General features: G+C 39.5%; 1 protein-coding gene across 12 annotated transcripts in view; it reads right to left on the reverse strand.

Moving 5' to 3' along the window:
* Positions 1-4,548: 4,548 nt before the first annotated feature.
* The window catches only part of LOC123755320 (transcriptional adapter 2-beta), a 74,535-nt gene continuing 51,481 nt past the window's right edge, over positions 4,549-27,602 (reverse strand). For 10 of the 12 annotated variants that reach the window (XR_011229211.1, XR_011229209.1, XR_006772500.2 and 7 more), the window contains 3 exons: positions 13,049-13,298; positions 10,120-10,182; positions 4,549-6,060 (listed from right to left, as the gene is read on the reverse strand). Coding sequence is in view for 6 of the 12 variants with exons in the window: in XM_045737835.2 (XP_045593791.1) it covers positions 5,920-6,060; positions 10,120-10,182; positions 13,049-13,298 (454 nt within the window). In the remaining 6 variants the exon portion in view is untranslated. Of the gene's footprint in view, positions 6,061-10,119; positions 10,183-13,048; positions 13,299-13,489; positions 13,512-27,602 lie in introns of all 12 variants that reach the window. The other 2 variants (XR_006772499.2, XR_011229210.1) reach the window with 1 other exon arrangement.

Raw genomic sequence — 27,602 nt, forward strand, 5'->3', positions numbered from 1 at the left:
ACCATCAAACGTGCGGAATAATCAGAGGGCACTAAATATCACCAAGGATGCCAATACAAGAACAGAAACGCATAAGGCGAACGATATCAAAAGAATCTGATTCGCCAAGAATTCTATTGAGGGACAAGCAACCGTGGAGGGACGGTCGGAAAACAAGACACGCTCGTCCTGGAAGTCAGGACATTCAACAAGGATATGCATGACTAAGAGGAACAATGCAATTTGGACAATAAGGAGCAGGGAGGCGCTCCATTATGTGACCGTGAGTTAAGTGAGCATGGCCAATATGCAACCTCACCAGAGCTGTTTCCCATCGCCGGTTACAGTGGTAGGACAGCGGCCACGAGGACACACAACTCTTAAGAGTACACAGTTTATTATCAGTAACAGAAAACCAACAAGCCTGCCAATGGGTAAGGATGGAGGAATGAATAACTGGGTAAAAGTCGGAATAAGGAATACTTTTACGAGAGATGGGACAAGAGCAGACAGCTTCCCTAGCGGCAGCATCCGCATGCTCATTTAAGAGACCAATATGGATGAGAACCTAGCAAAACTCAACCGACTTAAATTTACTGTGAATATGAAACAGCCAATGCTGTATCTCGACAATCACTGGATGAACCGGATTAAAGAACCAGAGAGCCATGAGGGCAATACGAGAGTCAACGACAACTACAAAGGAAGATTGACAAGAAAGCGGGAGACGAAGAGCATAGAGAATAGCATAAAGTTCTACTGTGAAGATGCTAGTCTCCGGAGGTAAGCGACACATACAAGTGCTGTCAGGAAAACAACAGAGTAGCCAACTCCGTCTGCAGACTTAGACCCACGGTGAAGATGGAAATGGAGCGGGAGTGTGAATAAAAGTGCTCAAGGAAAAGGTGTTTCAGAACCGTAGAAGGAATAAAAGCTTTAGTGATACGGGTTAAAGAAGTACAAAACTGTGGAAGGGGGACTCTCCACGGGGGGCAAAGAAGGAACAACACGAGGAGAAATATTAGAAATATGAACCGAAAGAGAATCCTGTAAGCGAGATAACCGGACAGAAAGAGGGAGATGAAGAGGAACATGAACCACAGGAGGGATAAAAGTTAGAGCATGACAGAGGCGAGAGGAAGGATGTTGCAAGGACCATGCAAGATAGCAAAGACAGTAGCAATAACGGCTGTCCTGGAGAGACAGATAGCCGGTGTCAACATACAAGCTGAGGATGAGAGTCGAACGAAAGGCATCATAGCTGAGGCACAACCCAGTATGGTGCAAAGCATCAAGACGGCAAAAAGAAGAAGCAGACGAGTAAGCAGGGCAACCATAATCGAGTTTAGACAAGACAAGAGAGGAATGTAAAGTGAGGAGCGCGCGTCTATCCGCTCCCCAAGAAGCATGGGATAACACCTGAAGGAGGGTAAGGGCCTAAGAGCATTCAACTCGGAGGCAAGAGATATGGGAGCGACCAAGACAAACGAGTGTCAAAAATCAACCCCAAAAGCTAAGCGGAATCCTTGTACACAATGGGGTTATCTTGAGATGATAGTGTCTTTATCTTTAGTGTCTTTGTCGGGGCTTTAGTGTCCCCGCGGCCCGGTCCTCGACCAGGCCTCCACCCTCAGGAAGCAGCCCGTGACAGCTGACTAACACCCAGGTACCTATTTTACTGCTAGGTAACAGGGGCATAGGGTGAAAGAAACTCTGCCCATTGTTTCTCGCCGGCGCCCGGGATCGAACCCGGGACCACAAGTCCAGTGTGCTGTCCGCTCGGCCGACCGGCTCCCATAAGCCGGGGTGGCCATAAAACGACAAAGAAGGACGAATAACGACATGCTTCTGAGTAAAAGTCATAGCACAAGTCTTAGACGTAGAGAACCTGAAGCCATGATCGGTGGCCCAAGACGACACGGCACCAATCGCAAGTTGAAGCTGGCGCTGAAGGAGAGACAAATCATTACCCCGACAGCAAAGGGTAAAATCGCCAGGAAGCTATATAAGGTACTGCAACGATAAATTGACACTAATGCAACGTTAAGGCGAAGGTATGGCAACGTTAAATCAGCGCTATTGGGACGTTGAATCTACTCTATTTCAAGGACAAATGCTTTTCAAAGTTTATGGTCAAACAGGCTGGTTGACCAGACGACCAACTGCGAGGTCTGGATGGAGACCGGGCCACGGGGCCATTGATCCCTGGAGACCATTCCATGGGACGATTGATCCCTGGAAACCAGGATGCGGGGCCATTGATCCCTGGAGACCGGGCCAAGGGGCCATTGATCCCCAGAAGCTACATACAGTAGGTAGCAGATGCTAAATCGACTATTTCAATATTTTTGGTCAAACAGCCTGATTGACCAGATGACCAACTGGGAGGCCTGGACGGAGACCGAGCCGCAGGGAAAATGATACCTGGAAGCTATGCAAGGTAGGTAGCAGTCGTTAATGCAACGTTAAATTGTCGCTATTGCAATGTTGAATTCACTATTTCAAGGATAAATACCATTTAAAATTTTATGGTCAAACAGCCTGGTTGACAAGACGACCAACCAGATCTGGACGCGGGGTCATTGATCCCCGGAGACCGGGCCACAGGGTCATTGATCCCCAGAGACCGGGCCACAGGGTTATTGATCCCCAGAAGCTACATAAAGTAGGTGGCAGACGTTAAATCAACACTATTGCAACGTTAAATTGACTATTTCATTGTTTATGGTCAAACCGCCTAGTTTGACCAGACAACCACAACCAGGAGGCCTGGATAAAGACCGGGCCGCGGGGCCAGTGATTCCCGAAGACCGAGCCGTGGGACCATTAATCCCCAGAAGCTACACGAGGTAGGTAACAGACGTCAAACAGACGTTATTGCAACGTTAAATTGACGTTGAATCTATTTTAGGGACAAATGCTATATCAAAGTTTAATCAATATTATCGACGTATTGCAATGTTGAAGCGACACAATTTCAATGCTATTGCCACGTTAAACTGACATTATTGCAACGTGATTCGACATTAAGGACAAATGTTATTTCAAAGTTAAATCGACATAATTGCAACATTAAATTGATTATTTCAAGAACAAATGCCATTTCAGATTTTAATCAACGCTAATGCAACATTGAATCGACGTTATTGCATCGCTAAATCAACTATTTCAAGGATTAAACAAATGCTATTTCAAATTTGAATCAACATTAAATTGATGCAATTGCAACGTTAAATTGATGTTATTTGAAGGATTACTATAGATTTATTAAATCTACACTATAGATTGCAATGTTGAATCGACACTTGCAACATTGAATCAACTCTATTTAAGTGATTAAACAAATGGTATTTCAAGCTAGAATCAACGTTGTTGCAACATTGAATCGACTCTATTGCAATTGTGAATCAATACTATTGCAATATTGAATCTACACTATTGCAATGCTGAATTGACGTTATTTGAAGGATGAAACTTTAAATGCTGTCAATGTTCAATCAATATTAAATCGACGCTATTGCAACATCGAATCTATGCTATGGCAACATTAAATTGACACGATTACAATGATGAATTGATGCTATTGCAACACTGAATCAACACTACTTAAAGTATGAAATGCTAAATTAACAATATTGCAACATTAAGTTGATGTTATTGCAAAGTTAATTCTACATTAAACCAACACTATTGCAATGTTGATTCAACACCATTTCAAGGATGAAACATTAAATGCTATTTCAAAGTTAACACAAAACTATTGAAACATTAAATCGACGCTATTTAAACATTGAATCAACATTAAATCAACACTACTTCAGGGATGAAACATTAAATTGACTATGGCGAAGTTTAATCCATGTTATTTTAACGTTGAAGCCAGATAACTCTGGATATCTAGAACTCTGCATCTCTCTGGATATCATGATATCCCCTAAAACAATGGGTATCTAGAATTCTAGATCTCTATATATCTAAAACGATATCTCTAGTTATATAGAATTCCAGATATCTTTGTGGATATCCCAATATCTGGAGATAGCTAGAGATATCTAGAGATACCTAGATATATCTGAGGACATCTAGAAAAAAAACTAACTTAACCTCTCCTAGCAATCCTATAGTACATTTGTGTGCTGTACTAGGCCTAAGAATGTAAGTTTAGTTTTATGTTATATATTCTCTCAGAATAAATAAATTATTTAAAGTACATAAAGAACTTTTGGTGGTCCAACACTACAGGTTGGTACTTTTTACCAAATAGTTACTATAAGTAGTAACATTTCAGGAGGCTGGTGTGTGTTGTATGTATGCAAGCAGGTGCGTGATTCGGCAAGATTTGCTCTCGCAAATAAACACTCGGGATACTGCAAATTCTATTTCCCACTTACAACCCTAGAAAGATGAAATTTACATAAATCATTACAAAATTTCTAGATACTGGTAATGCAAAGTAAGGTACTGTACATTTTAACTATAGCAGCTTTCACTTAAAGTGTTTCAAGACTTTCTCAGCAAAAGCACAATTGATAGAGGATTTAGTGAAGGTTTAGTTAATTAAACACAAGATTATACTACAAGTCTTTTAAAAAAAGATAAATATCCAGGTACACATTTGTATAAAAATTAATATCCTTATGTCTAAACTAAACAATACTTCTTGGTATGAATTAACCAAGATTCTCTTTTAAAAATTTATCAATATATGTAATGTTTACAAAATATTATAAGTAACAAAATATTTTTATAAGTTCTACCTCCAGTAAAGAAATTAAGACCTTACAAATCAAAGTAAGAAAGCCTGTTTCTGCCAGCAGTATTTTGAATAGTAGCTAGAGTTTGCATCTGTATCATCATGACTAGAGAACATCTTAGTACACACCCGCAGATGGCCAACTAAAACTAAACGAGATGAAAAACTCCTTTTGTACAATATAATAAGAGGGAAGTTCACAAAAATATTTACAATAACACTGTTAACTTTAATACAGCTACAGTAATATGATTTTTACATATACAGTATTTTATACTGGAGGAGTGTGTCCAGTGAGAAATAATCCCTGCAACAGAGTAGAGAATACTTGTAACACTAGTATACAACCATCACCAGTACAAGCAATGTGCAAATATTGCAACTAAGTTTTACCAATATTTATGACTATCATAAAGATTAAAGGCTATTCTTGCCATTGTCAAAGGCTTTAGCAAGATTTTACAGCAAATTCTCATTTCAAAGCTGCAATTGCACTGTCTATACAGTATTATCAATGAACATTAAAAATTGCTTGTATAACATGATTCCACGTATTAGACCATCAATAAAATGTGCAGAAGAAAAACAACATAACATGCTTGAAGATGTGCATGTGACTCAATCATGCCCATTACAGTAAAAAGCTGTTTATAAGGGACCTCAAGCCATAATCCATCAGTTGATAGGGACCCTTAAATACAAACTGTAACAGACTATGTAATGAACTCATAATATATACACACGGGCGCACACACATGTACAAGGACGCAAACGCACATGTGCACACATGTGCAAGCACACACGCACACATGTGACTCCATACACAGTTTCAAATGTAGATATGATAGAGCCCAGTAGGCTCAAGAACCTGTACACCAGTTGATTGACAGTTGAGAGGCGGGACCAAAGAGACAAAGCTTAACCCCCGCAAGCACAATTAGGTGAGTACACATGCACGCACACACACACACACACGCGCATGCACACACGCACACACTCACTCACCCTTTCATTTTCTCGAAAGAGTTCTTGTCTAATTGCTTATAATCATAGCAGGTGTATGGAACAGCTCTCTCCCCACAATATGCTCAATATTCAAAGTACTATAAGAGATTGCTATCTCTAAACTGGTAGCAATTAATAAAGGTGAGGAGATAACATGCTTAGGTCCCAAAATTAACTGATGGTCATGTAAACGAAGAAATCCAACCCGCTTGGGTCATGAAGGTCGTGATCATACGCTGTGAGTGAGAATCAAGGCCTTGTGGGCAACAGACGCCCCTACGGGTAGCTGGGCCCACTCCTGCTTGCTGCTTATCGCCTTCATCCTGTTAATGAAAAGTTTACTGTACCGGTATATTAAAAAAATATATACAATTTAACAAATTTAGACATATATGACATTACAAATTTCATAATTTTTTGTTAGCATAGTTAAATGCTCTTTCCTGAGTAAAAACTAATGCTTCCACAATCAGCACCTATATAAATCAGTCAGAACTGGTTATTGGGCACCAGCCTAGAGACATCACCAGTGTGATAGGTACATTATCTTTGAAAATGGTTTTGTCACATCTCTAATAAAAGGAAACAGTGGCAAGTATAACTCAAGCCATCACCAAAGAGTACTAGCTCCTTATAATACAGAAAAAAACAAATCATGATAACGCACTGCAAGCAAAAATTTGAATTATTTTACCATCAATTAATGCTCTGCAAACAACTGTTAGTAGATCAAAAGCTACACTGCATTCCAAAGCAACAGAGCCAGAAAAGCTGTCTACCCACATTTGAAACACACCTGAGAAAACAGGGACAAGGATGGGAATGTATGCATCCACCGATCGCTTTCAGTAAGGGTGTTTCATTTCCATATCAAATTCCCCCCAGTATGCAAAGTAACAAATGAAAAGACAGCATTTGTCAAGTAGAACAACCATACATTGGGAGCCTCAGAGTAGACGACAAACCAGAAAAGAAATCTCAGGACCCCAGAAGCAGAGGTTGAGTTAAATGGACGAGAATCAAATCATTGACAATGCATATTGGGGCCAATGAAGGTCTGATTCCAATTTCAGAACTAACAGGTCCTGATTTCCAAAAGGACATTATTGAGAAGGCAGTTTGTGTGGCACATTTCTTCAGATAATGGTTATGATGATTTGCCTTGGCTGATAAAGCTTAACTGTGCATCATAAAAGCTAGAAGAGAGGATTCTTAGAACACATTGATGGAAATGAGTGAGGGTTGACAAAGAGCAGGAAAGTGAGAGGCATATGTAGCCCAGAGATACTGATGCAATGTCACCAATGCCTGTTGTCCAATACTGGACATCAGGTTCGAAAAATACACTATTAAAATGTAATAACCTGCCTTTCTGGTGGACTCTTCCATGGCTCCCTTGGAACTAGCTGCCTAAATAGCTCAACACGGTGTCATCTCTCATCGGGCCCTCGAGTCAGAAAAGCCTATTGCAGACCAGAGACAGAATATGGTCCACTGAAAGAGGCACAAGGAGTCAGGGGATACTAGATAGACCCAGGCCAAAAAGAAATATTGTACTACCAGAAATGTACAGTGCTCCAAAACACAACTGCAAGGAAATTATTAACATCCCTGACAGTATATTAGGGGGCCTGACAGCTGAGTGGACAGCACTTCAGATTCGTAGCCCTGAGGTTCCGGGTTCGATCCTCCTTGACGATACCTGCTTGATGGGGTTCTGGGAGTTCTTCTACTCCCAAGCCCAGCCTGAGGCCAGGCTTGACTTGTGAGAGTTTGGTCCACCAGGCTGTTGCTTGGAGCATTCCGGAGGTCCACATACCCACCACAGCCCAGTTGGTCCGGCACGATTTTTTGGGGAATACAGTTTAGATTTCTCTTGAAGATGTCCACTGTTGTTCCGGCAATATTTCTTATAGTCGCTCGGAAGACGTTGAACAACCGTGGACCTCTGTTGTTTATACAGTGTTCTCTGATTGTGCCTCCATCGATCCCCGGTGGAGGCGGAAACAAAATGGGAAGATTCTTTCACCCTGATGCATCTGTTCAACTAGCAGTAAATAGGTACCTGGGAGGTAGACAGCTGCTATGGGCTGCTTCCTGGGGATGTGTAACAAAAAGGAGGCCTGGTCGAGGACCAAGTCGTGGGGACGCTAATCCCCGAAATCATCAACATAACCTCATAAGATCCCTGACAATCAGGACCACAGTAGTAAGCATGTTACCACCCCACTTGTTGCACCTCACCACCATCTAGTCTCGGCTCCAGTAGCTCGGGGTCCAGCTGGTGATATCAATCAGAGATGCGCCACACAAGTTGAAAACCGAAGCCACCGAGAGGCCCACCAGAAAGAGGCATTTAATTACATTTAATACTGGATTTCTGAAAGTCCCTTATTGACGCCCTGGAACTATCTCACCACAGGGAAAAAACAAAACAAGGCTTACCAAAGGTAGAGAGCAGCCCCCAGCCTGTAACATTTGAAGAAGAAGGGGGGGGGGGAAGAGATCAGCACAAGGTACCCTTACCCAATGTCATACAAGACTAGCACAGTTCAAAAACATCAACCAGATACAGTGTCCCAGCAATATACTTTAATCCCAAAATCTACAAGCCTGAATGTCAGACTAAGGCATGTTTGAAAATAAAATGGACAGAGCTGCAAACTTACAAATATTGTGCGCCCGTGGATAGACTGAAGGGTAATAATCCAATGACACTGTGGGTGATACGAGACAAATGGGCACAGGAACAAATAACCAATGAGACTGGAACGACAAATACTGTAGTGTCACCTGGGGCATCTTGAGTGGCTCACAGTTTCTATGTTTACTCTATTACTCTATTTCTCTTTTTTACTCAGTCTATTACTCGGTTTCTATGATCGAGCCACAGAGATATTACAGGAAAGAGATGGTTGGGTTGACTGCATCTATCTGGACCTAAAAAAGGCTTTTGACAGAGTTCCACATAAGAGGTTGTTCTGGAAACTGGAAAATATTGGAGGGGTGACAGGTAAGCTTCTATCATGGATGAAAAATTTTCTGACTGATAGAAAAATGAGGGCAGTAATCAGAGGCAATGTATCGGAATGGAGAAATGTCACAAGTGGAGTACCACAGGGTTCAGTTCTTGCACCAGTGATGTTTATTGTGTACATAAATGATCTACCAGTTGGTATACAGAATTATATGAACATGTTTGCTGATGATGCTAAGATAATAGGAAGGATAAGAAATTTAGATGACTGTCATGCCCTTCAAGAAGACCTGGACAAAATAAGTATATGGAGCACCACTTGGCAAATGGAATTTAATGTTAATAAATGTCATGTTATGGAATGTGGAATAGGAGAACATAGACCCCACACAACCTATATATTATGTGAGAAATCTTTAAAGAATTCTGATAAAGAAAGAGATCTAGGAGTGGTTCTAGATAGAAAACTATCACCTGAGGACCACATAAAGAATATTGTGCAAGGAGCCTATGCTATGCTTTCTAACTTCAGAATTGCATTTAAATACATGGATGGCGATATACTAAAGAAATTGTTCATGACTTTTGTTAGGCCAAAGCTAGAATATGCAGCTGTTGTGTGGTGCCCATATCTTAAGAAGCACATCAACAAACTGGAAAAGGTGCAAAGACATGCTACTAAGTGGCTCCCAGAACTGAAGGGCAAGAGCTACGAGGAGAGGTTAGAAGCATTAAATATGCCAAAACTAGAAGACAGAAGAAAAAGAGGTGATATGATCACTACATACAAAATAGTAACAGGAATTGATAAAATCGACAGGGAAGACTTCCCGAGACCTGGAATTTCAAGAACAAGAGGTCATAGATTTAAACTAGCTAAACACAGATGCCGAAGAAATATAAGAAAATTCACCTTCGCAAATAGAGTGGTAGACGGTTGGAACAAGTTAAGTGAGAAGGTGGTGGAGGCCAAGACCGTCAGTAGTTTCAAAGCGTTATATGACAAAGAGTGCTGGGAAGACGGGACACCACGAGCGTAGCTCTCATCCTGTAACTACACTTAGGTAATTACACTTAGGTAATTACAGGTAACAGCAGACTGCTGCAACTGGATACGGCATGTGGTGCACCCCAGAGGGAATTTGACATTCTGACATGGGTGCTGGTGGCATATCTTGTTACTGAGCCAGGGCCAAGCCAGGCTTGACCCTGGCACAATAACATTTAATTTGTTTGAGCAAGACCCCTTGCAAAGCTCCCATTACACAGGATATAAATTTCAATAGACTGGCAGGTGAAGCAAGTACCGAGTGGATCATACAGGAGCTGGCTCAGAGTATCTGAGGAGGACTTTAGGCCAGAAAGTGCTAATACAGTAATTCAAATTTTGCTATTTTGAACTTACCTTTAGTAAAACTGCTTTGTAAGCAATGTACTGGGATGGTTTGATATTTGAGGAGGCACACAGCTGAAACAGAAAATATGGCATTAATCATCAATTCAATATTTTAAATTAAACTAGGAGCATTCTGATTATAGCTAATCAAGAGGGGGAATACCCATCCCATGCATATGTAAGAAAAGTGGTAATTAATATAGAGGGGTGCAATGAGCATAGAGTCCTATATGACGATGGGAAATATAACGAATACGGGAAGTATATCGAGTTGAGGCTGGTGTAATTAACACACACTGCGGCAAGTCATGTAGGAAACTCGGGTATACAGTGCTCCTCATGAATTATCAAATACATTTCATAAAAATACATTTACTCTCTTCTTGTTGTAATCCACATCCATCCAGCATTGTTCCTTACCATATCCTGAGTGTTGTTCACACGCACTACCTGCTTCCTCTCACACTTGCTCCCCATGTCTGCCTACCTTCTTCCTTTTCTCCTTGTATCAAATTCACTTTAATCCACACACTTCACAAGTCTACCACTGTTCATTTGTTTAACAAGTCCAAAACATCTCGGTATGCTTCCCTCAACTATGCAGTTTACCAAGTTTTGAAAACTCGCATCTCTCCATGACATTTTCATTCCCTGTTATATCTTAACATAACATATGCTTGAACAAATCCACAAGGGCCGTGACGAGGATTCGAACCTACGTCCAAGAGCATCCCAGACGCTGCCTTAATCGACTGAGTTACGACATGCTTGTAGGCCCTTGTGGATTTGTTCATTTGATGCATCACGCTATTGTGATTTCTGTGTGTAATGAAGTAAAAGTGAAGAGGCAGAATGGCCTATTGACATAGCTCAAGTGCATGGGGGGAATTGTGTAAGACCCTGGTTTGTGTCTCGGTGGGGCTGAGGGATCCAAGTAAGTTTAGGAGAACTTCTGGTTGCAATTCTTTTGACCATGTCGTAGCTCAGTCGATTAAGGCAGCATCTGGGACAAAGGTTCGAATCCTCATCATGGACCTTGTGGATTTGTTCATTTGATGCATCATGCTATTGTGATTTCTGTGTGTAATAACATCTGCTTCTCAGATTGTCCATTTGTACTGTTCTAACTTTTTTTTTAATCATATCACATGATTGTCTCACAATAATTCATACAAGTCAGCACTACAAAATTGACAAAAGATTTTTTTGAAAACTGCAACTTCAAGAACAAGATGACATGGGTTCAAACTAAAGAAACAAAGCTGCCGAAAAAACATTAAAAAGTTCCCTTTTTGCAAAAAGGGCGGAAAACTGCTTGAACAAATTAAGCGAGGTGGTGGTGATGGAGGCCTAAACCGTCAGTAGTTTCAAAGCATCATATAGCAAAAGAGTGCTGGGAAGACAGGACACCACGTGTGTAACGCTCCTCCTGTCTTAGGTAATTAGGCTCCTCCTGTCACTTAGGTAATTACACCATCATGCAGACCTCTGGCTGCATCTGTTCCTGTCTTGTGTTTTCTAACCAAGGCTTTCATTAGAGCAGCCACAGTTTATTCTACTTCTTGATTGCATAAATTACTTCTTTAGCAATCACACATCCAAGGTATTTGAACTGACTGACTTCCTCCAGCAATTCACTTTTCCATGTTTACTTCTTGCACACAATTTCCTTCTTTCCTTCTCTCTCCACCACAACAAAGCTACAATCATAAAAAAAAAAAAAAAAAAAAAAAAAAAAAAAGGACTATCTCATTTGCATATACAGTGGTACCTCCGTTTTCGAATTTAATGCATTCCCAGAGATGGTTCTAAAACCGAAAATTTGAAAACAAATTTTCCCATAAGAAATACATAACGTAAATTGAATTAATCCATTCCACACCTTAAAAATACATTTTATACACTCATATTTTGTACTACAGTATGTATAAGTATATCTTACCTTTATTGAAGACTTGTTAGCATATGGAAGATGGTGAGGAAGGGGGGAGGAGGAGAGGTGTTAGTGTTTGGAAGGGGAGTCCACTTCCATTTTAACAGCAGTGATGACATTTCTGGGGTATTCTCTCTCCTACGTTTTGCAGGCATACCACTAAGACCTGGTTGTGGCTCACTGCTTGCTTGTCTTACTACGAATCTGTCTATAGACACTTGTTTTTCCCTTCGTTTTAACACTTGTCTGAAGTGAGACATCACATTGTCTCACTATGAACACTCTTGTTTTTCATCTATCTACATCTTCACAACTATTTTCTTAGGTTGAACTTTACCACCGACTTTCTTGGAACCCATGGCAAGAACTTTTATGTTCAGAAACCAAAAAAGCACAAAAACAATGAAATTCTTTACAAAGAATTCAAGCGCGGTCGGCACTAGGCAGGATACACAGGTAAACTGAAGTGCACCACGTGCTTGGTCGGCTCATACGCGTATCAACAAACTCGAGCACCGAGGGAAACCTCGAATACCGAGTCAAATTTTTCTAAGAAATTGAACTCGAGAACCAAAAAATTTGAAAAGAGGGGCATTCGAAAACAGAGGTTCCACTATATCTATTTAAAATGCAGTACTTCAGTTACTCATATTAGGGTTATACACGAAGTTGACACCCCTGGTTAACATTCTTGTCAGGACCTCCCTGATGACCCCATCCATGTGCATATTGAATAAGTAGGGTGGCATCAAACAACACTAATGTACACCTACATTAATATCAGATCCCTCACTCATTATACCATTAATTCTTACACATACACCGATACCAACATAAGAACTTGACACAGCATTTACTACCACTGCCAACTCTATACACACATTCATTATTCTTCAAAGATATTATAATAGAAAATATAACAATATATTATATATACAATATACAAGTCAAAAAAAGGGTCAAAACAGTAGTTAGTTTGAGGATCGATAAAGCTAGTACTCGTACCTTCCTTTCTCTCTGGGACAGAAGATGGTATCCTGGCAATGATGAAATTGGCACTGGATCATCATTCCCCCCGGCTACCCCCCCCTGCTGTGTCTGTTGCGTGCTGTTCCCGCCCCCCCAGTTTGTGATGCTCTCGCTGCTCCCGCTCAAGCCGCTGCCGCTCAAGTTCCCGCTGAGCCATCTTCCACCGCCAGTATCGAGAGGCGTGAACTTTTTTTCTGCTAAACATTTCGGACTTCTTGCGTCGTTTCTGTGTGTGAACAGAGAAATGGGTTTCAGTGTTCAGGAATCTACACTTACCTGAACTTTGTCATGTACTGTACAGTATTCCAAATATAATAAGATTTAATCAAAGCTTTATAAAAGCATGAATTTATATTTATTGAAGACATGGGGCACTCCTGCCACACACACACAGCACGCATGGTCCTCAAACACTACCTTCACTTCCTTGTCTAGAGCTCTATAAAGGAAAACAAACATCTCTGTCATAACCACACATCATTCTTGAAAACCTTAAATAACTAAACAAGACAATCATTTAAATGCACTAAAAATTATTTATAATATGAAGGAGTTGTGAAAACAAATAAATATTGAAACAATCTGCACATCTGAACTACCGTAGTCTAATAATTAAATTTAAAATTGGTGGCACAATTTTTTTTAGATTTGATGGCACAAATTAAATTTAAATTTAATAGCAGAAATTAAATTTAAAATTGGTTGAACAATTTAAATTTAAATTTTGCATAATTTTAATGTATCCTTCGATCCAGGAATCTCTTAAGATATTATGTGAGCATTTAACACTAGTAGACATTTGTATTATATTTCTGGTTAATCTTTTTATATATACTACTGAATGAACACAACCGATCATATTATGTGCTCGAGTCATCGCAAACGTTAACGCATTTAAATAGAAATTCATTAAGACAGTACGTAACACTTAAAAGCTTACCATGTAAGTAATAAATTTTACAGTCAACAGTATACTGTTGATTGTAAATTAGATGCTATGCATTTTATTGCCTTTGTGAGAAACTAGCATTTAATTACGAAAATCCATTAACTTAAAATTTTACAATAAAGTACATCCTTTACAATAAGGTACTGTACATCCATTGTACCTTATTGTATGTAAACAGATAAATAAATTCAACATTGAAGGTAATGAAATACACCCTCTTTGAAGGCTTATTGAAGGGGAGCTTTAAACTCTTCAAAGGAAACAAGAATTTTGGATATTTGGTTCCACTGTGAGATAGTATTGGGGAGCTATTGAGGCACTGAATATAAAGAATTACCTCTTTCTGGTGGGGCAAGTCAGTTTACCTGTAGTCAGTTCTGCTCCCCAAGGCCAACATGGGGTCAGACTTGTCATGTGATAACTTTATCTAACAGGCTGTTGCTTGGAGAGGCTTGCAGGCCCAAATATCCACTACCACCTGCAGAAACCTGTTCAATTGCCTTTGAAAACATCGACTTTCATTCTGGCAAAATTTCTTATACTTGATGGGAGGTGGCGGCTCTTACAGTATTTATAGTGTGTTTTCTGATTGTGCCTATGGCATCTCCACTCTTCATTGGGCCATTTCTTCATTTCCCACTACAGTACTGTATATCTTTCACTTTAGTAAGTTATTTTGTTGCACATATTTGGGAACTGGCTAACAGTACAGTATCTTTCATGAATATAATGTGTGACAACTCTCTCTTATCTTCTTTCCAGAGTACGTTTTGAGTGTTCTGAGACAGTCCCAGTAATTTAAGTGTGTGACTGTTCATACATGATGTATATATTCTCCAAATTTCTTCTATTTCAAAAATCTCTCCTGCTTTGAAAAGGGAAGTAAATTTATCACAGATCAAAATCATTTTTATATAATGTTGTCCAGTGAAAGACTATACTGTACTGATATGTTTGTACTTTGAGTCTTATAAAGGTAGTTTTCATGCTCAATTTGGTATTGTCTGTAAATGAAATGAAGCTATCTATGACTTGTATTTTTTGTCTATATCTGATAGGAGGATGAAAAAGATTTAGTGGTGCAAGGGCAGCATCTTTGAGTAGAGCTTTTCATTGCTGCTATCTATTACCCTCTTTTCTCATGGAGCCGAGTCAACATACATTTGGAATAGCTAGTTTATGTACTGGCAGGCTGGCTGACCAGGAACTGGATTAATCAAGCAGTTATGCAAGTTCCCTGTATTAATGAACCTGTACATTTGTTCTCAATCTTTGGCGGCACTCTTTACATTTAGTAAACAGTTTATGAGCTCCAGAGTAGTAGGAGGCTGTTTATACCAATAACATTTGACTGGGAAATTTTGATACTCGTAAACTGTTAATAAATGCAAACAAAGCCACCAAAGATTGAGAATAAATGTGGAAGTTTGTAATTACTGTACTGTACTTTGCGTAACTACTTGATGAATTTGGCCCCAGAACCCTGAGTCACCTGGATTGCCATCTGCTTGCGGACAAGTGTATCCAGGTAGTGACTTCACTGCGGAAACGATTGTTTGTATCATCTTTATCTGGGTTATAAATTTATCAAAGCCGTTGCTTGTTTTGAAGCATTCAATCTTCCTGGTGAAAATTTTGCTTAATTCTGTGGTAAACTCTAATCCTCCACACTCCTCCGTTGCCTGTTTGAGCTGGCCTGATTCTAAACCTGGTCCCTTGTAAGTCCTTATGGGTCAAGTCCTGATGTATTCCCCCAAGGCTTGGCTGCTTCCAGGACATGGCATTCGGGATCTACTAAGAGATAGTAGCTCTCCAATGCCCTTCAAGAATATAAAAAATGTAAACTTTAATTACAATAGCAAATGATTTGTTTGAAAAAACATTTGTGATGGCTCGAGTTAGGTGATCACGTTACATTCCGTTCTAGTTCTAATAGTTAAAACTAATTACTATATAAACAACATTATGGATTAGACTTATGTGATATATAATCAATATCTTATGACATTAATCCCTAGAAATACAATTTTTTTATCACACACCAAAATCCACAAGATTAAAAGTTATAAACAATTAAAAATCAAAGATAAACACAATTCTCATCTGGAAAAAGTAAAAAAAACAAAAAAATGAGGGAGGGGGGAGGCAAAAATAACATTCATTCCACTTCCAACATCATATAATGTAAATTTCTGCTTATTAAAGGCGTAATAATCAGTGACGATAAACCAATTTTTCATGGAGGACAGCAACATCTTGATCAATAATACTGTTGCACTAAAAATATGCATCTTTCAATATAAAAGAAAACATTCAATACTCTCTAAGCTGGAAGCATTTGCCCATTTTCCCAGTCTTAAGAATCAGGCATATGTCATAGTTCTGTACAATATTAATGAATACTCTAACAAAGATGTACAGTATACCACAGTATAGTATATTACACAGCACAGTATATGAAAATAGAGAGAGGAATGAGTGGGTGTGGGTGGTTAGTTGGGGGGAATAAGGTGGGAGTGTGATTAGCCTCGCCCACAGCTAATGTGTTTGTAGGTGGATCAGGGATGTGTGTGCGTGGGAGGGGCTGGAATGTGGGTGTTGGTGGGGCTGGTGTGGGAGGTTATACTGTATAATTAGTGATGGCTTACAGTAGATGGGATTAGAATGGGTATGGGAATATTGTGGATGGGTATGTTTGTGGGCATATGTAATGAGGCCATATGCCAGATGTATTGGTGGCTGTAGTGGGTGGGTTGGGAAAGGATGTTGGGGGGGGGGGGGATCAGTTTTTCCAGTACTGTACTGGTAATAACACACTATGGACATAGTCAAAATTTTAGTCCTCAGTAGATGCTATTGGGCTACATTGTCTAATAATGAAAGATTAGTTTTATTAGTGTCTATAATTTCAAATAAATAAAATCAGACAGTCTCTGGATACAGAGAAGTAAAAATACCATAAAAAAGTTTTGATTTAGCTATGCTACCTACTAAAGAAGGAACTTTAATTTCATGATACATAAGTGCTGTTAGTTTCAATATGACAATGTCCTAATATATCATACACAAAACAATAATTGCACTGCTCAGTTGGAATAGCAGGCAAATACCAAACACAACACAACACAACACATCAGGAACACAAGGACTTCCAGGAAGTTGGATGACAGCCAATAAAGTGCCAATGCCCGAAACGCTACGCGTACTAGTGGCTGTACAAGAATGCAACAACTCTTGTATATATCTCAAAAAAAAAAATATATATATATAATACATGAAACAGAGGGAAAGCATTACCCTTCAGTGTTCCATACTTGTGCATCATACAAGGCGATGCAGAATGCTGTATGAAATAGGCTACAGTAGCTTGGTGAGAAGGTATAGGTTCAGGTATGGTGCTTAAGATATGCAGCTGGAATCAAAGAACCCAAATGAGCCACAGACACACTGGTAGGAATTGTGTGTCAAGTAAAATGGTGTCAGCAGATTGTTCAGTCAAATGCACATAACGAGGTGAACAGGCTTCCAAGCCTGTTCACCAGGCTTGGAAGGTGTTAGTCAGAGAAGGCTGGGCCTGTTCACCAGGCCCAGATTTTTAAGGGCCTCGTAGCCTGGTGGATAGCACGCAGGACTCGTAATTCTGTGGCGCGGGTTCGATTCCCGCACGAGGCAGAAACAAATGGGCAAAGTTTCTTTCACCCTGAATGCCCCTGTTACCTAGCAGTAAATAGGTACCTGGGAGTTAGTCAGCTGTCACGGGCTGCTTCCTGGGGGTGGAGGTCTGGTCGAGGACCGGGCCGCGGGGACACTAAAAAGCCCCGAAATCATCTCAAGATAACCTCAAGAAGATAACCAGAAAGTTGCTAAAGTAGACATTTTATTGTCTTCCCCAAACAGAATGAGAGAATAATATGTATATAATAAAAATATGAAGAAAGAATGTCTGAAAAAGTTTATTCAGTAATAAAGTAGTCAGGGGGGAGGGGGGTATGGCACAGCCTTCATGAGAAAGTTGATTATGTTTTAAGACTTCATTAAAAAAAAAAAAAGACACCTCAAGCATAGCTCTCAAATAATTCAAATAATTACTAAATTAAGTAATTATTTGTTAATTGTGGGTTGAGAGGCAGGAGCACAGTGCTGTAGCTCCTTTCCCACAAGTGTAACTGAACAAGTACACCAGCAACACAATACCAGATGCACATTGCTCTTCACATTGTATGCAGTGCTGTACATACAAATACAGTCATTCTCTTGCAAACAGTAGACGGTCTGGACAGTAGAGCAACGGTCTACCTTCATGCAGGTCGGGGTGTATTCTCCAACCGTCCAAGTGGTTGGGCACCGTTCCCCCCTTTCCCTGCCGTCTCATCCCAAATCCTTATCCTCACCCCTTCCAGGTGCTATATAGTCATAATGGCTTGGCACTTTCCCATGATAGTTCCCTACCTTCTTGCAAACAGGTTCAGCCTTGTTCCTTACAAAATACAGTTCGCATTTCATACTACTAACCATTTCCTCACGCCCACTTGTCATGTCTTATCTTCCTAGTCTTCTCCACCTATCTTGAGGTTATCTTGAGATGATTTCGGGGCTTTAGTGTCCCCGCGGCCCTGTCCTCGACCAGGCCTCCACCCCCAGGAAGCAGCCCGTGACAGCTGACTAACACCCAGGTACCTATTTTACTGCTAGGTAACAGGGGCATAGGGTGAAAGAAACTCTGCCCATTGTTTCTTGCCGGCACCTGGGATCGAACCCGGGACCACAGGATCACAAGTCCAGCGTGCTGTCCGCTCGGCCGACCCCACACTACGTGGTCTCAAGTCGGTAATCGTCTTGAGACCACGTGGCGTGGGGTCGGCTCAAGTGAAAGTTTTGGTCACCTACCCTTTAATTATAATTTATAAAAACTATGTATTAAACCCAACTGAATAAATAATATGATTTTTAAATGCCTAAGAAGGGGATTGCTGAGAAAAAGTTGGTACTGAATGTTGCTCCTCAATAAGATATCTGCCCTCTAATATGCACGCTTCACAAAACTGATCAGATGCCACAGTGGTGTTCAAAACTGCAATGAATGTTCTATCATTTGAAGTAATACAAAATATTAATTTTGGCATAAAGTGGAAAACTGTGATCAGATGTACTGTGCTTACCTATCAGTGACTATGGGGAAGTAAGATCTAGCTCTTTATGCCTTGTCTCCTGGCCGTTCATACCTGGTGTACTAATTACTTCTCTCAACATTAACATTTTCATTATACTGTATTTATTTTTAAATTTATGGATGGAATTGACTTCAACAACCTCTTTCTTTAATGAATTCCATTTGCCGACCAGCTGCACACGGAACGAGAACTTCCTTACATCTCCTTGCCTCAAATTGCTTGTCCAGCTTTCACTGATGTCCCATTATTTTACTATTCTTTCATTTAAATAGGCTTCCTTTATCCCCTTTATCTATTCCTCTCAAAATCTTGTATGTAGTTATCATATTCCTCTTGTTTCTTATCTCCTGTATGGTTGTGAGGGCAAGTTCTCTCAACCTGTTCTCAATCAACCTGACTCAATTCTGGTATGTACTAACCTAGATGCAAACTTCTGAACTTTCCCAAGTTTCTTTTTATTCTTCACAAGTAAACTAAATTGACAAAGAGGAATTTCTGAAACCAGAAGCTTCACAAACAAGAGGAGGACAGATTAAAGCTAAGGAAACAAAGGTGCCAAAAAAATATTAGAAAGTTTTCTTTAGCCGAGTGGTAGATGGTTGGAACAAGCTAAGTGAGAAGGTAGTGGAGGCCAAAACTGTCAGTAGTTTCAAAGCATTTTATGACAAAACTGGGAAGACGGGGCACCATGAGCATAGCTCTCTTCCTGTAACTGCACTTAGGTAATTACAAGGTGCGAGTTCCATGCTGGAGCTGCATACTCAAGTAATAGTACAGTGTCACATCGGCAGTGTGTATGGATCTGAAAGCCTCCTTGTTTACATTCTTAAATGATGTCCTCATGTTTGCTAACTGTTCTGCACATATGTTCAAGAACTTGAGTGGTGGACTAAGGCTGCTGGCTTTCCCTCAATGGGGGAGGTGGGTTGCATTAATGTGCGGAAGTGCTAGTCGCAAGGAAGTGTGGGAAATTTTTACCCACCATATCTAATAATCATCTAAGAAATGTATAATTTCTATATCATATCTAAATCATATCAAAATCATATCTAAATCGTATCAAAAATCATATTAGAATCATGAAAAATTCATTATAGCTTGGTCCTGGATGACAATGGCACCATGAACACGTACGCAACAGGGGCCCTTTTGATGCCTACGTGACTTTGTACATGATCTCTCAAGGATCCAGAAGCTTCTAGAAGGACTTCTTAATTAAAAAACTATTGGAACATTGATTCAACATCCGGTAGGATTAAAAATCGAATCCTTAATAAGATTCAGTGGTACTTTCAAATACTACTTATAATCTTTAAATCTTATATCTAATTATATTATAATCACATCTTATTTCAATAATAAGTCTAGACTGTAAAAATAATCAATCAATATTCATTGAAGGCTACCGTGCTCAGAGAGCATGGCAGGGCGATGGGGGGCGAGAAGCGCCCACGACGATGCCTCGCGGCACTCCGCGTTTGTTTACAAATGAGTGAACAAGTGACTGATCCTTAGCGAACATTACCAGCTCAAGGACACCTTATCTAACATTTTTATCGCCAGTGAATACTCTCTAGAACTGGGGGAGTACCTGGACAATATCTACAAGGAAAATCCGTGAACATTCACATAAAATAGAGTGTATAGTGGAGATCAGTGACACGGTTTCCTCCACCTTCATTCATAAACTTTTATCTCGAATCATTCTTCTGCAACTGCAGGATAATCACGTAGCAACGCTACCAGATCATCATACAGCAACGCTGTAGCAAAATATCGTGCCTAAACTCAACAAGAGAGAGTTAATCAGTCTGGCAAACTTGTCAGACAGGCACCCCGACTGGCAGAGAAGTATATTGAAGGTTATTTGGTATATGATTGGCCAATTGTATGCTTGTGTAGCTTTAATATCCTATAAATCTGTCTGTTGGTTAAAAAGCGAGGCTAAGCCTCACATATCGGTACGTTTATTAAAATTGTAGTGTAGCTGTGAATCTTATCCAAGCACTGAACCTCATGAGTGTCCATTCTGTCAGAAAAGAATTCAGCCTCAATAAGTAAAAACCTCATAAGTGTCCATATTGTTGGAAAAGATTCAGTCAAGCTAACTGTATCATATAAATTGAATATGTCTGCATATATATTTGAATATATAAATTAAGTTATCAATTGCTTGCTTAGTTAATTTTTAAGTTATCATATAAGTTCATTTAATTGAATATAATTTCTAGTACTAAGTTAATAGTATTAAGACTCCATTTAAGGTCATTTATTTATACTTTACAATTAATTTGTTGTTTATAGTATAAGTACATATTGGCTGTTAAGTTATGGTACTAGGTTAGACTATGTATGTTTAAATCTCTGATTTAAACAGAGCCAGTGTTCAGTCAGATAACTGAATTTATCAAATCTTATCCTTGTATAAAATACAAGCTGATGTGAGATCCCTGTCTACAGGTGGACTGGAACTTCTATCAACAAGTCATTCACCCCACCTGTCCCTTACAGCCCACAATCTGTCATTAGGAAAAGAGGATCTAGGATTTACAACCCTAGCTAGAGATTTTAATTGAATTAATTTGCAGACAGTAATTTTTTAATTTAGTTCAGTACAAGTCCCTGGTAGTCTCCTCTTATATCAATCCCAGCAGGTTTTTCCCACATTAATGGTCCTTCGAACCTAGATAATAATGGTCCTTTGTACCTAGATATTTATGATCATTCGTTTACCGAATATTTCAATGCCAAATACATAAGAAACTTCTTGATTTTGCATTGGAATAATTCTTACATATTCTAGCCTAACCTAGCTATCAGCCAATATTTATCATAGCTATATATCTAAGTAAACAAATAGTTTGCAGTGGCTTAAGCCACCATATCCATTAACTAGTAAGCATTCATAGCATACTAATATTGGTTTGTGTTAAGAAACAACAGTACTTAAGTATATCAGTGTCACAGACACAACTGCATCTTAATCATAAATACCATTACCTACCTCATTGTGGTAACATTACATATATATTTAAGTGTATTATCTAGCATTATCTCTAATCTACTGATTTTCAGAGCTGCTCATTACATAATATTCTTTAAAAAAGTGTTATCATCACTGTAAGAGCATTTCATTACAATCTATCTATAATCAACTATATCATACCCTATATTACAGGTAAAACCAGTAGACATTCTACTGTATTTTATCAAGCAACTATTAGGGTAACAGATCTTGTAATAACTTTGCAAAAATAGTGCCATTTACTATTTTTAAAAAATTATTACAGGATTTACCAACTTGGTGCATTCGTGCATTCGGGTCACAAATCAAATTATTACAGTACTTTTGATAATGAACACCTGCTACAACCAGATTCCAGGGAGGAAATGAAGGACGATCTTTGGAATCATTACCTAAGTAGACAGGAAAGATCATTTATCAAAATACATTAACATCATACATATTTATCAGAAAAAAGAGAAAAATCTCGGAATCTCCGAAACTCGGAAAAGGTCAAAATGACTAACAGTATTCCACCAGCAGCTGAAACAGAAAAGAAAAGGACACAAAGTGTCTAAAAACTCACTTGAATCTACAGCCTAAAGACCATTTAAATCAGGTGATAGACAAATGTCATCATCACTTGGCTACAATAGTCTACAATTGGGGATTAAGACCAATCTTAATCTCACATCACAATCTGAAAGGCTAACAACACATTGACAATGTCAATACAAATATTATCATCCATCTAAGATAACTATCTTAATCCAAGAATATAGTCTTGATCACCTAATCTCATGCTTTCACTGGAGTGAAAGCAGCCTCAGAAAATCTGAAGTTAATCAAGCATCTCAAAGAGACTTACTTAATAGAAAAGGCAAAGCCGAGAAAAAAAAAGAAAAAGCAAAATGCTTCATCACATCATGAATAATGTAGATACACATTATTACAGATACAATTCATCCTTTAAGGAAATCCTTGGAGGAGTACAAGTGTTACATGCTTGTATAACCTACTTGCATGTAATTACTTACCTACAAGTGTTACATACTTGTAACAACATTTTATCACAAAGCCAAATCATTGATGGACTTCGAGCTTACGTACAAAGATTACGAAGCCGAGGAAAACTTAGATCTCAAGAAAAAATCCCCAAAAGTGAATCCACGGACAAAAGCAAAAATGTCCAGAATGGCAGTCAAAAATCAAGACAACAAAACTCCTCTTCTGCAAAGTGGAAACAGAATAATGTTGGCTCTTATGCTATATCCCCCACAGTTAACAGAACTGTAGGAAACCAAGCTCCTAAGACAGATAAGACAAAAGGAGCTACAAGTGCCCCAAAATGTTTATTCTGTCAAGAAGCACATACCATTTATCAATGCACAGTTTATGAAGGCCGTGCCAGTCGAATCGATCGACTGAAATCTCTGAACAGGTGCATCCGTTGTCTACGGAAGCACGATACTAGTGAGTGTATCACTCAATTGCAGAACTGCCAATATTGTCATAAAAGTGTACATCACACAGCACTCTGTGGTGATATTAACACTCAATCCAGATCACAGACTTCCAATAATCAACCTGCATCTCAGGCAAAGCCCAAAGATGATAATACCACAACAGCCGTACAATTCTGTACAGTAATGAGCAATGTCAACGACTTGGATACAGAAATTGTTACAACAGCCATATTGCCTACTGCACAGCTAGAACTATGCAATCAAGGAATTTGTATTCCAACTAGAGGCTTTTTTGATCAAGGGTCACAGAAAACCTTTATCAGTAAAAAGATGGCAGAAGATTTACAACTTAAATCTTCAAAGCAAGTATCTACATCCATATCAGGGTTTTTTACTAATTCTGGTCGTAGAACCTTTCCAGTAGTAAAACTCAATGTCTGTCTAGGTACATCCCAAAGGACAGTAGAAGCCATAGTAGTTGATAAAATTCCTACTGAAATAGGAGTGACTGGTCTGACAGCCACAATTAAATTCCTAAAAGAAAAAGGAATACAATTAGCAGATCCTCTGCTTGATTCTGACTACATAGGAGATATCGGAATCCTGATTGGAGCTGACTACTATCATCGATTCATTCTGGGATCAGAAGAATCTATGGGTATGAATATACTCAAATCAGCAGGAGGCATATTGATGACAGGACCTATACTAGATCTTGAACCTTCAACTCCTGAAAAATCACATCATACAGAAACTGTAATAGTGGCATGACTAGGCAAAGAACAGTCACCACTTAAAATCCCCCACATGATTGATGATGGATTGGAATCTGTACCTCAATTGTGGGAACTTGATGCCATAGGAATAATTCCTGAACAACCAAGTCCTGATGATGTCTGTGCATACAATCAATACTTAGAAACTGTACAGTACAATGATGGACAGTACTGGGTAAGGCTACCATGGAAAATAAACCATAAAACCTTACCTACCAATTATCACATGGCTTATAGTCAATTTAAATCTCAACTAGCAAAGCTAAGAAAAAGGCCTGAGCATTTAAAACTCTATCATGAGATTATTGCTCAACAATTAAAGAATAAATTCATCGAAGTCGTGAAACATGACAATACGCAAACAGGCCATTTTTTACCACACATGGCTGTAATGAGAGAATCAAAAACGACTCCTTTACGGATAGTTTTTAATTGTAGCTCTAAATCTGGACCCCAAGGAACCAGTCTAAATGATTGTTTGCAAACAGGTCCAAGTCTAACTCAGAAATTGTATGACATACTGTTGAAGTTTAGACTTAACAAATATGCGTATTCAGCAGATATAAGTAAGGCCTTTCTAAGAGTTGGCTTACAGGAAGAAGATAGAGACTTCACTAAGTTTCTATGGGTAGAGAACCCAGAAGATGTCAATAGTCCTGTAGTGACTTTCAGATTCTCTTCAGTTCTTTTCGGCGCGACAAGCAGTCCATTTCTGTTGCAAGCAACTCTAGATACTCATCTGAAGAAATCATCAAGTCCCTGTAAGACTGAAATCAGTCAAAATCTATATGTAGATAATTTTCAAGGGACAGTTAACAGTACTACTGAACTGTTACAATTATATCAAGAGGCCAACAAGGAGCTACAAGGTGCCAACATGCCACTACAATCTTGGGCCTCTAATAATGCAACATTGAATAATCAAATAGCAAGAGATTACCCTGAATATCACGTACCAGAATCACAAAAGGTGTTAGGTATGGATTGGGATTTAATCTCGGACACAATATCGATCAAATCTGTGCCAGTAAATTACAACATCACTACAAAAAGGGATTTGCTTTCACAAGTTAGCAAAGTATTCGACCCACTGGGTCTACTAAATCCTTTGACTATCAAGTGGCGTTTATTGGTGCAAGAAGCATGGAAGGCTAAGGTTGGTTGGGATGATCCACTACCAATCCAGTTACAAAAAGCTTGGATGGAAGTGGCTCAAGAACAAACTTTAGTTGAAAAGATAATCTTTCCGAGACACATAGTCGAGGAAAATGAAGAAGTATCACTACATGTATTCGCAGACTCGTCAGCCAAAGCTTTTGGAGCTTGTGCTTACTTAGTGACTTCTAATCAATCATATCTTATCACCTCTAAGGCCAGAGTCGCTCCATTAAAAAAGAGAACTTTGCCTCAGATGGAACTAACAGCACTGTTAACTGGCACACGCTTAGCAGTACATATCAAACAAGTCTTGTCTACCATGAACATCAAAGATGTCATCATATGGTCTGACAATGAAGCTGTCTTACAATGGGTACGAAACGACAACTGTCCAACTCCATATGTAAAAAATCGCGTCTCGGAAATTAAAGAAATTTCCGCAGGCTTTCAATTGTTGCATGTACCAACAAAGGATAATCCAGCTGATCTCTTATCAAGAGGTATGACATTTAAACAGTTTGCAAAGGCAGATATTTGGTTTCATGGGCCTCGATGGTTAGTGAATGGTAGTTGGCCTGAACAAAAGCCACACGTCATTACGACACAAACCATAACTACCACCAGGCAGCAAGCTCAAATATCAGTCTTGGATTGTACTCGTTACTCCTCGTTCATCAAATTAATCAATGTAACACAGAACGTGTTTCAATATCTCAGGAAAAAAGGTATAAAATACACTTTTCCAGATGCACTTATCTATTGGGTAAGACAAGCCCAGAGAGAAACTTATGGGAATAACTATGAAAATCTTCCGCATAAGTTAAAACACAATCTCGGTCTGTGGATAGACCAAGAAAATCACAACATTCTGCGTTGTGGAGGGAGACTTAAACACGCAGATATCAATCTAGATACCGTGCATCCATGGCTTTTACCAAAAAATCATTGGATCACAAGGTTGATTGTGTTGCATACACATCAACAAATCATCAAACATGGAGGAGTGTTAGACACACTCACACAAATCAGACAGCAGTACTGGATTCCTCAGGGAAGACAGTCAGTCAAATCAATCTTGAAGAATTGCATGATATGCCGAAGGTACGATGCAAGAACTTGCTCTTATCCAGGGCCACCACCCCTGCCAAAGGAACGAGTGGTCCATCTACAACCTTTCGAAACGACAGGAGTAGATTATACAGGAGCAATATATCTAACAGGGACTGCAGATAAGCAACCTATCAAGGCATACATCTGTCCGTTCACCTGTGCTACCACCAGGGCAGTACATCTAGAGGTAACACCCGATATGACTGCTCAATCATTTATTCAAGCTTTCCGCAGATTCGCAGCACGCCGATCATGCCCTAAGCTGATGATTTCAGATAATGGAGCAAACTTGGTAGCTGGAGAAGCATGTCTACGGGAAATCTGTTCCCATCCTGCAGTTACTTCCACACTGGAACAGCGTCATTGCAGATGGAAATTTATCCCTCCGAGAGCCCCATGGCACGGAGGATTTTATGAACGGTTAATAGGAACTGTAAAAAGATCCTTGAGAAAATCTCTACACCGTCAGAAAATCAATCTTCAAGAACTCCAGACAGTAATCACGGAAATAGAATCAAGGGTGAATAACCGGCCGTTGACTTACTTGTCTGAGGATCCTACTCAACATGAGCCATTAAGTCCTGCCCACCTAATGTATGGAAGACTTCTGACTCCAGTACCATCTCTAGTGGATGATGAGATCAGAGATCCCTCATATGTGGGTCCGAGCGAGTTGGTTCAGGGGTATAAGCATCTGTCCAGCATAATCCAAAAATGGAATGATATTTGGACAAAAGAATATCTTACATCTCTACGAGAACATCACTATGGGGCCAATGTCCCCCATAATATAGCTAATCTCCAACCTGGCGATATTGTCTTGGTAGACAGTGATGGCCCTAGGGCTGACTGGCCATTAGGTAAAGTTGTCTCAGTCCATCCAGATAGTCAGGGGA

This window comes from Procambarus clarkii, chromosome 20 (assembly GCF_040958095.1).
Source record: "Procambarus clarkii isolate CNS0578487 chromosome 20, FALCON_Pclarkii_2.0, whole genome shotgun sequence".
Classification (NCBI taxonomy): domain Eukaryota; kingdom Metazoa; phylum Arthropoda; class Malacostraca; order Decapoda; family Cambaridae; genus Procambarus; species Procambarus clarkii.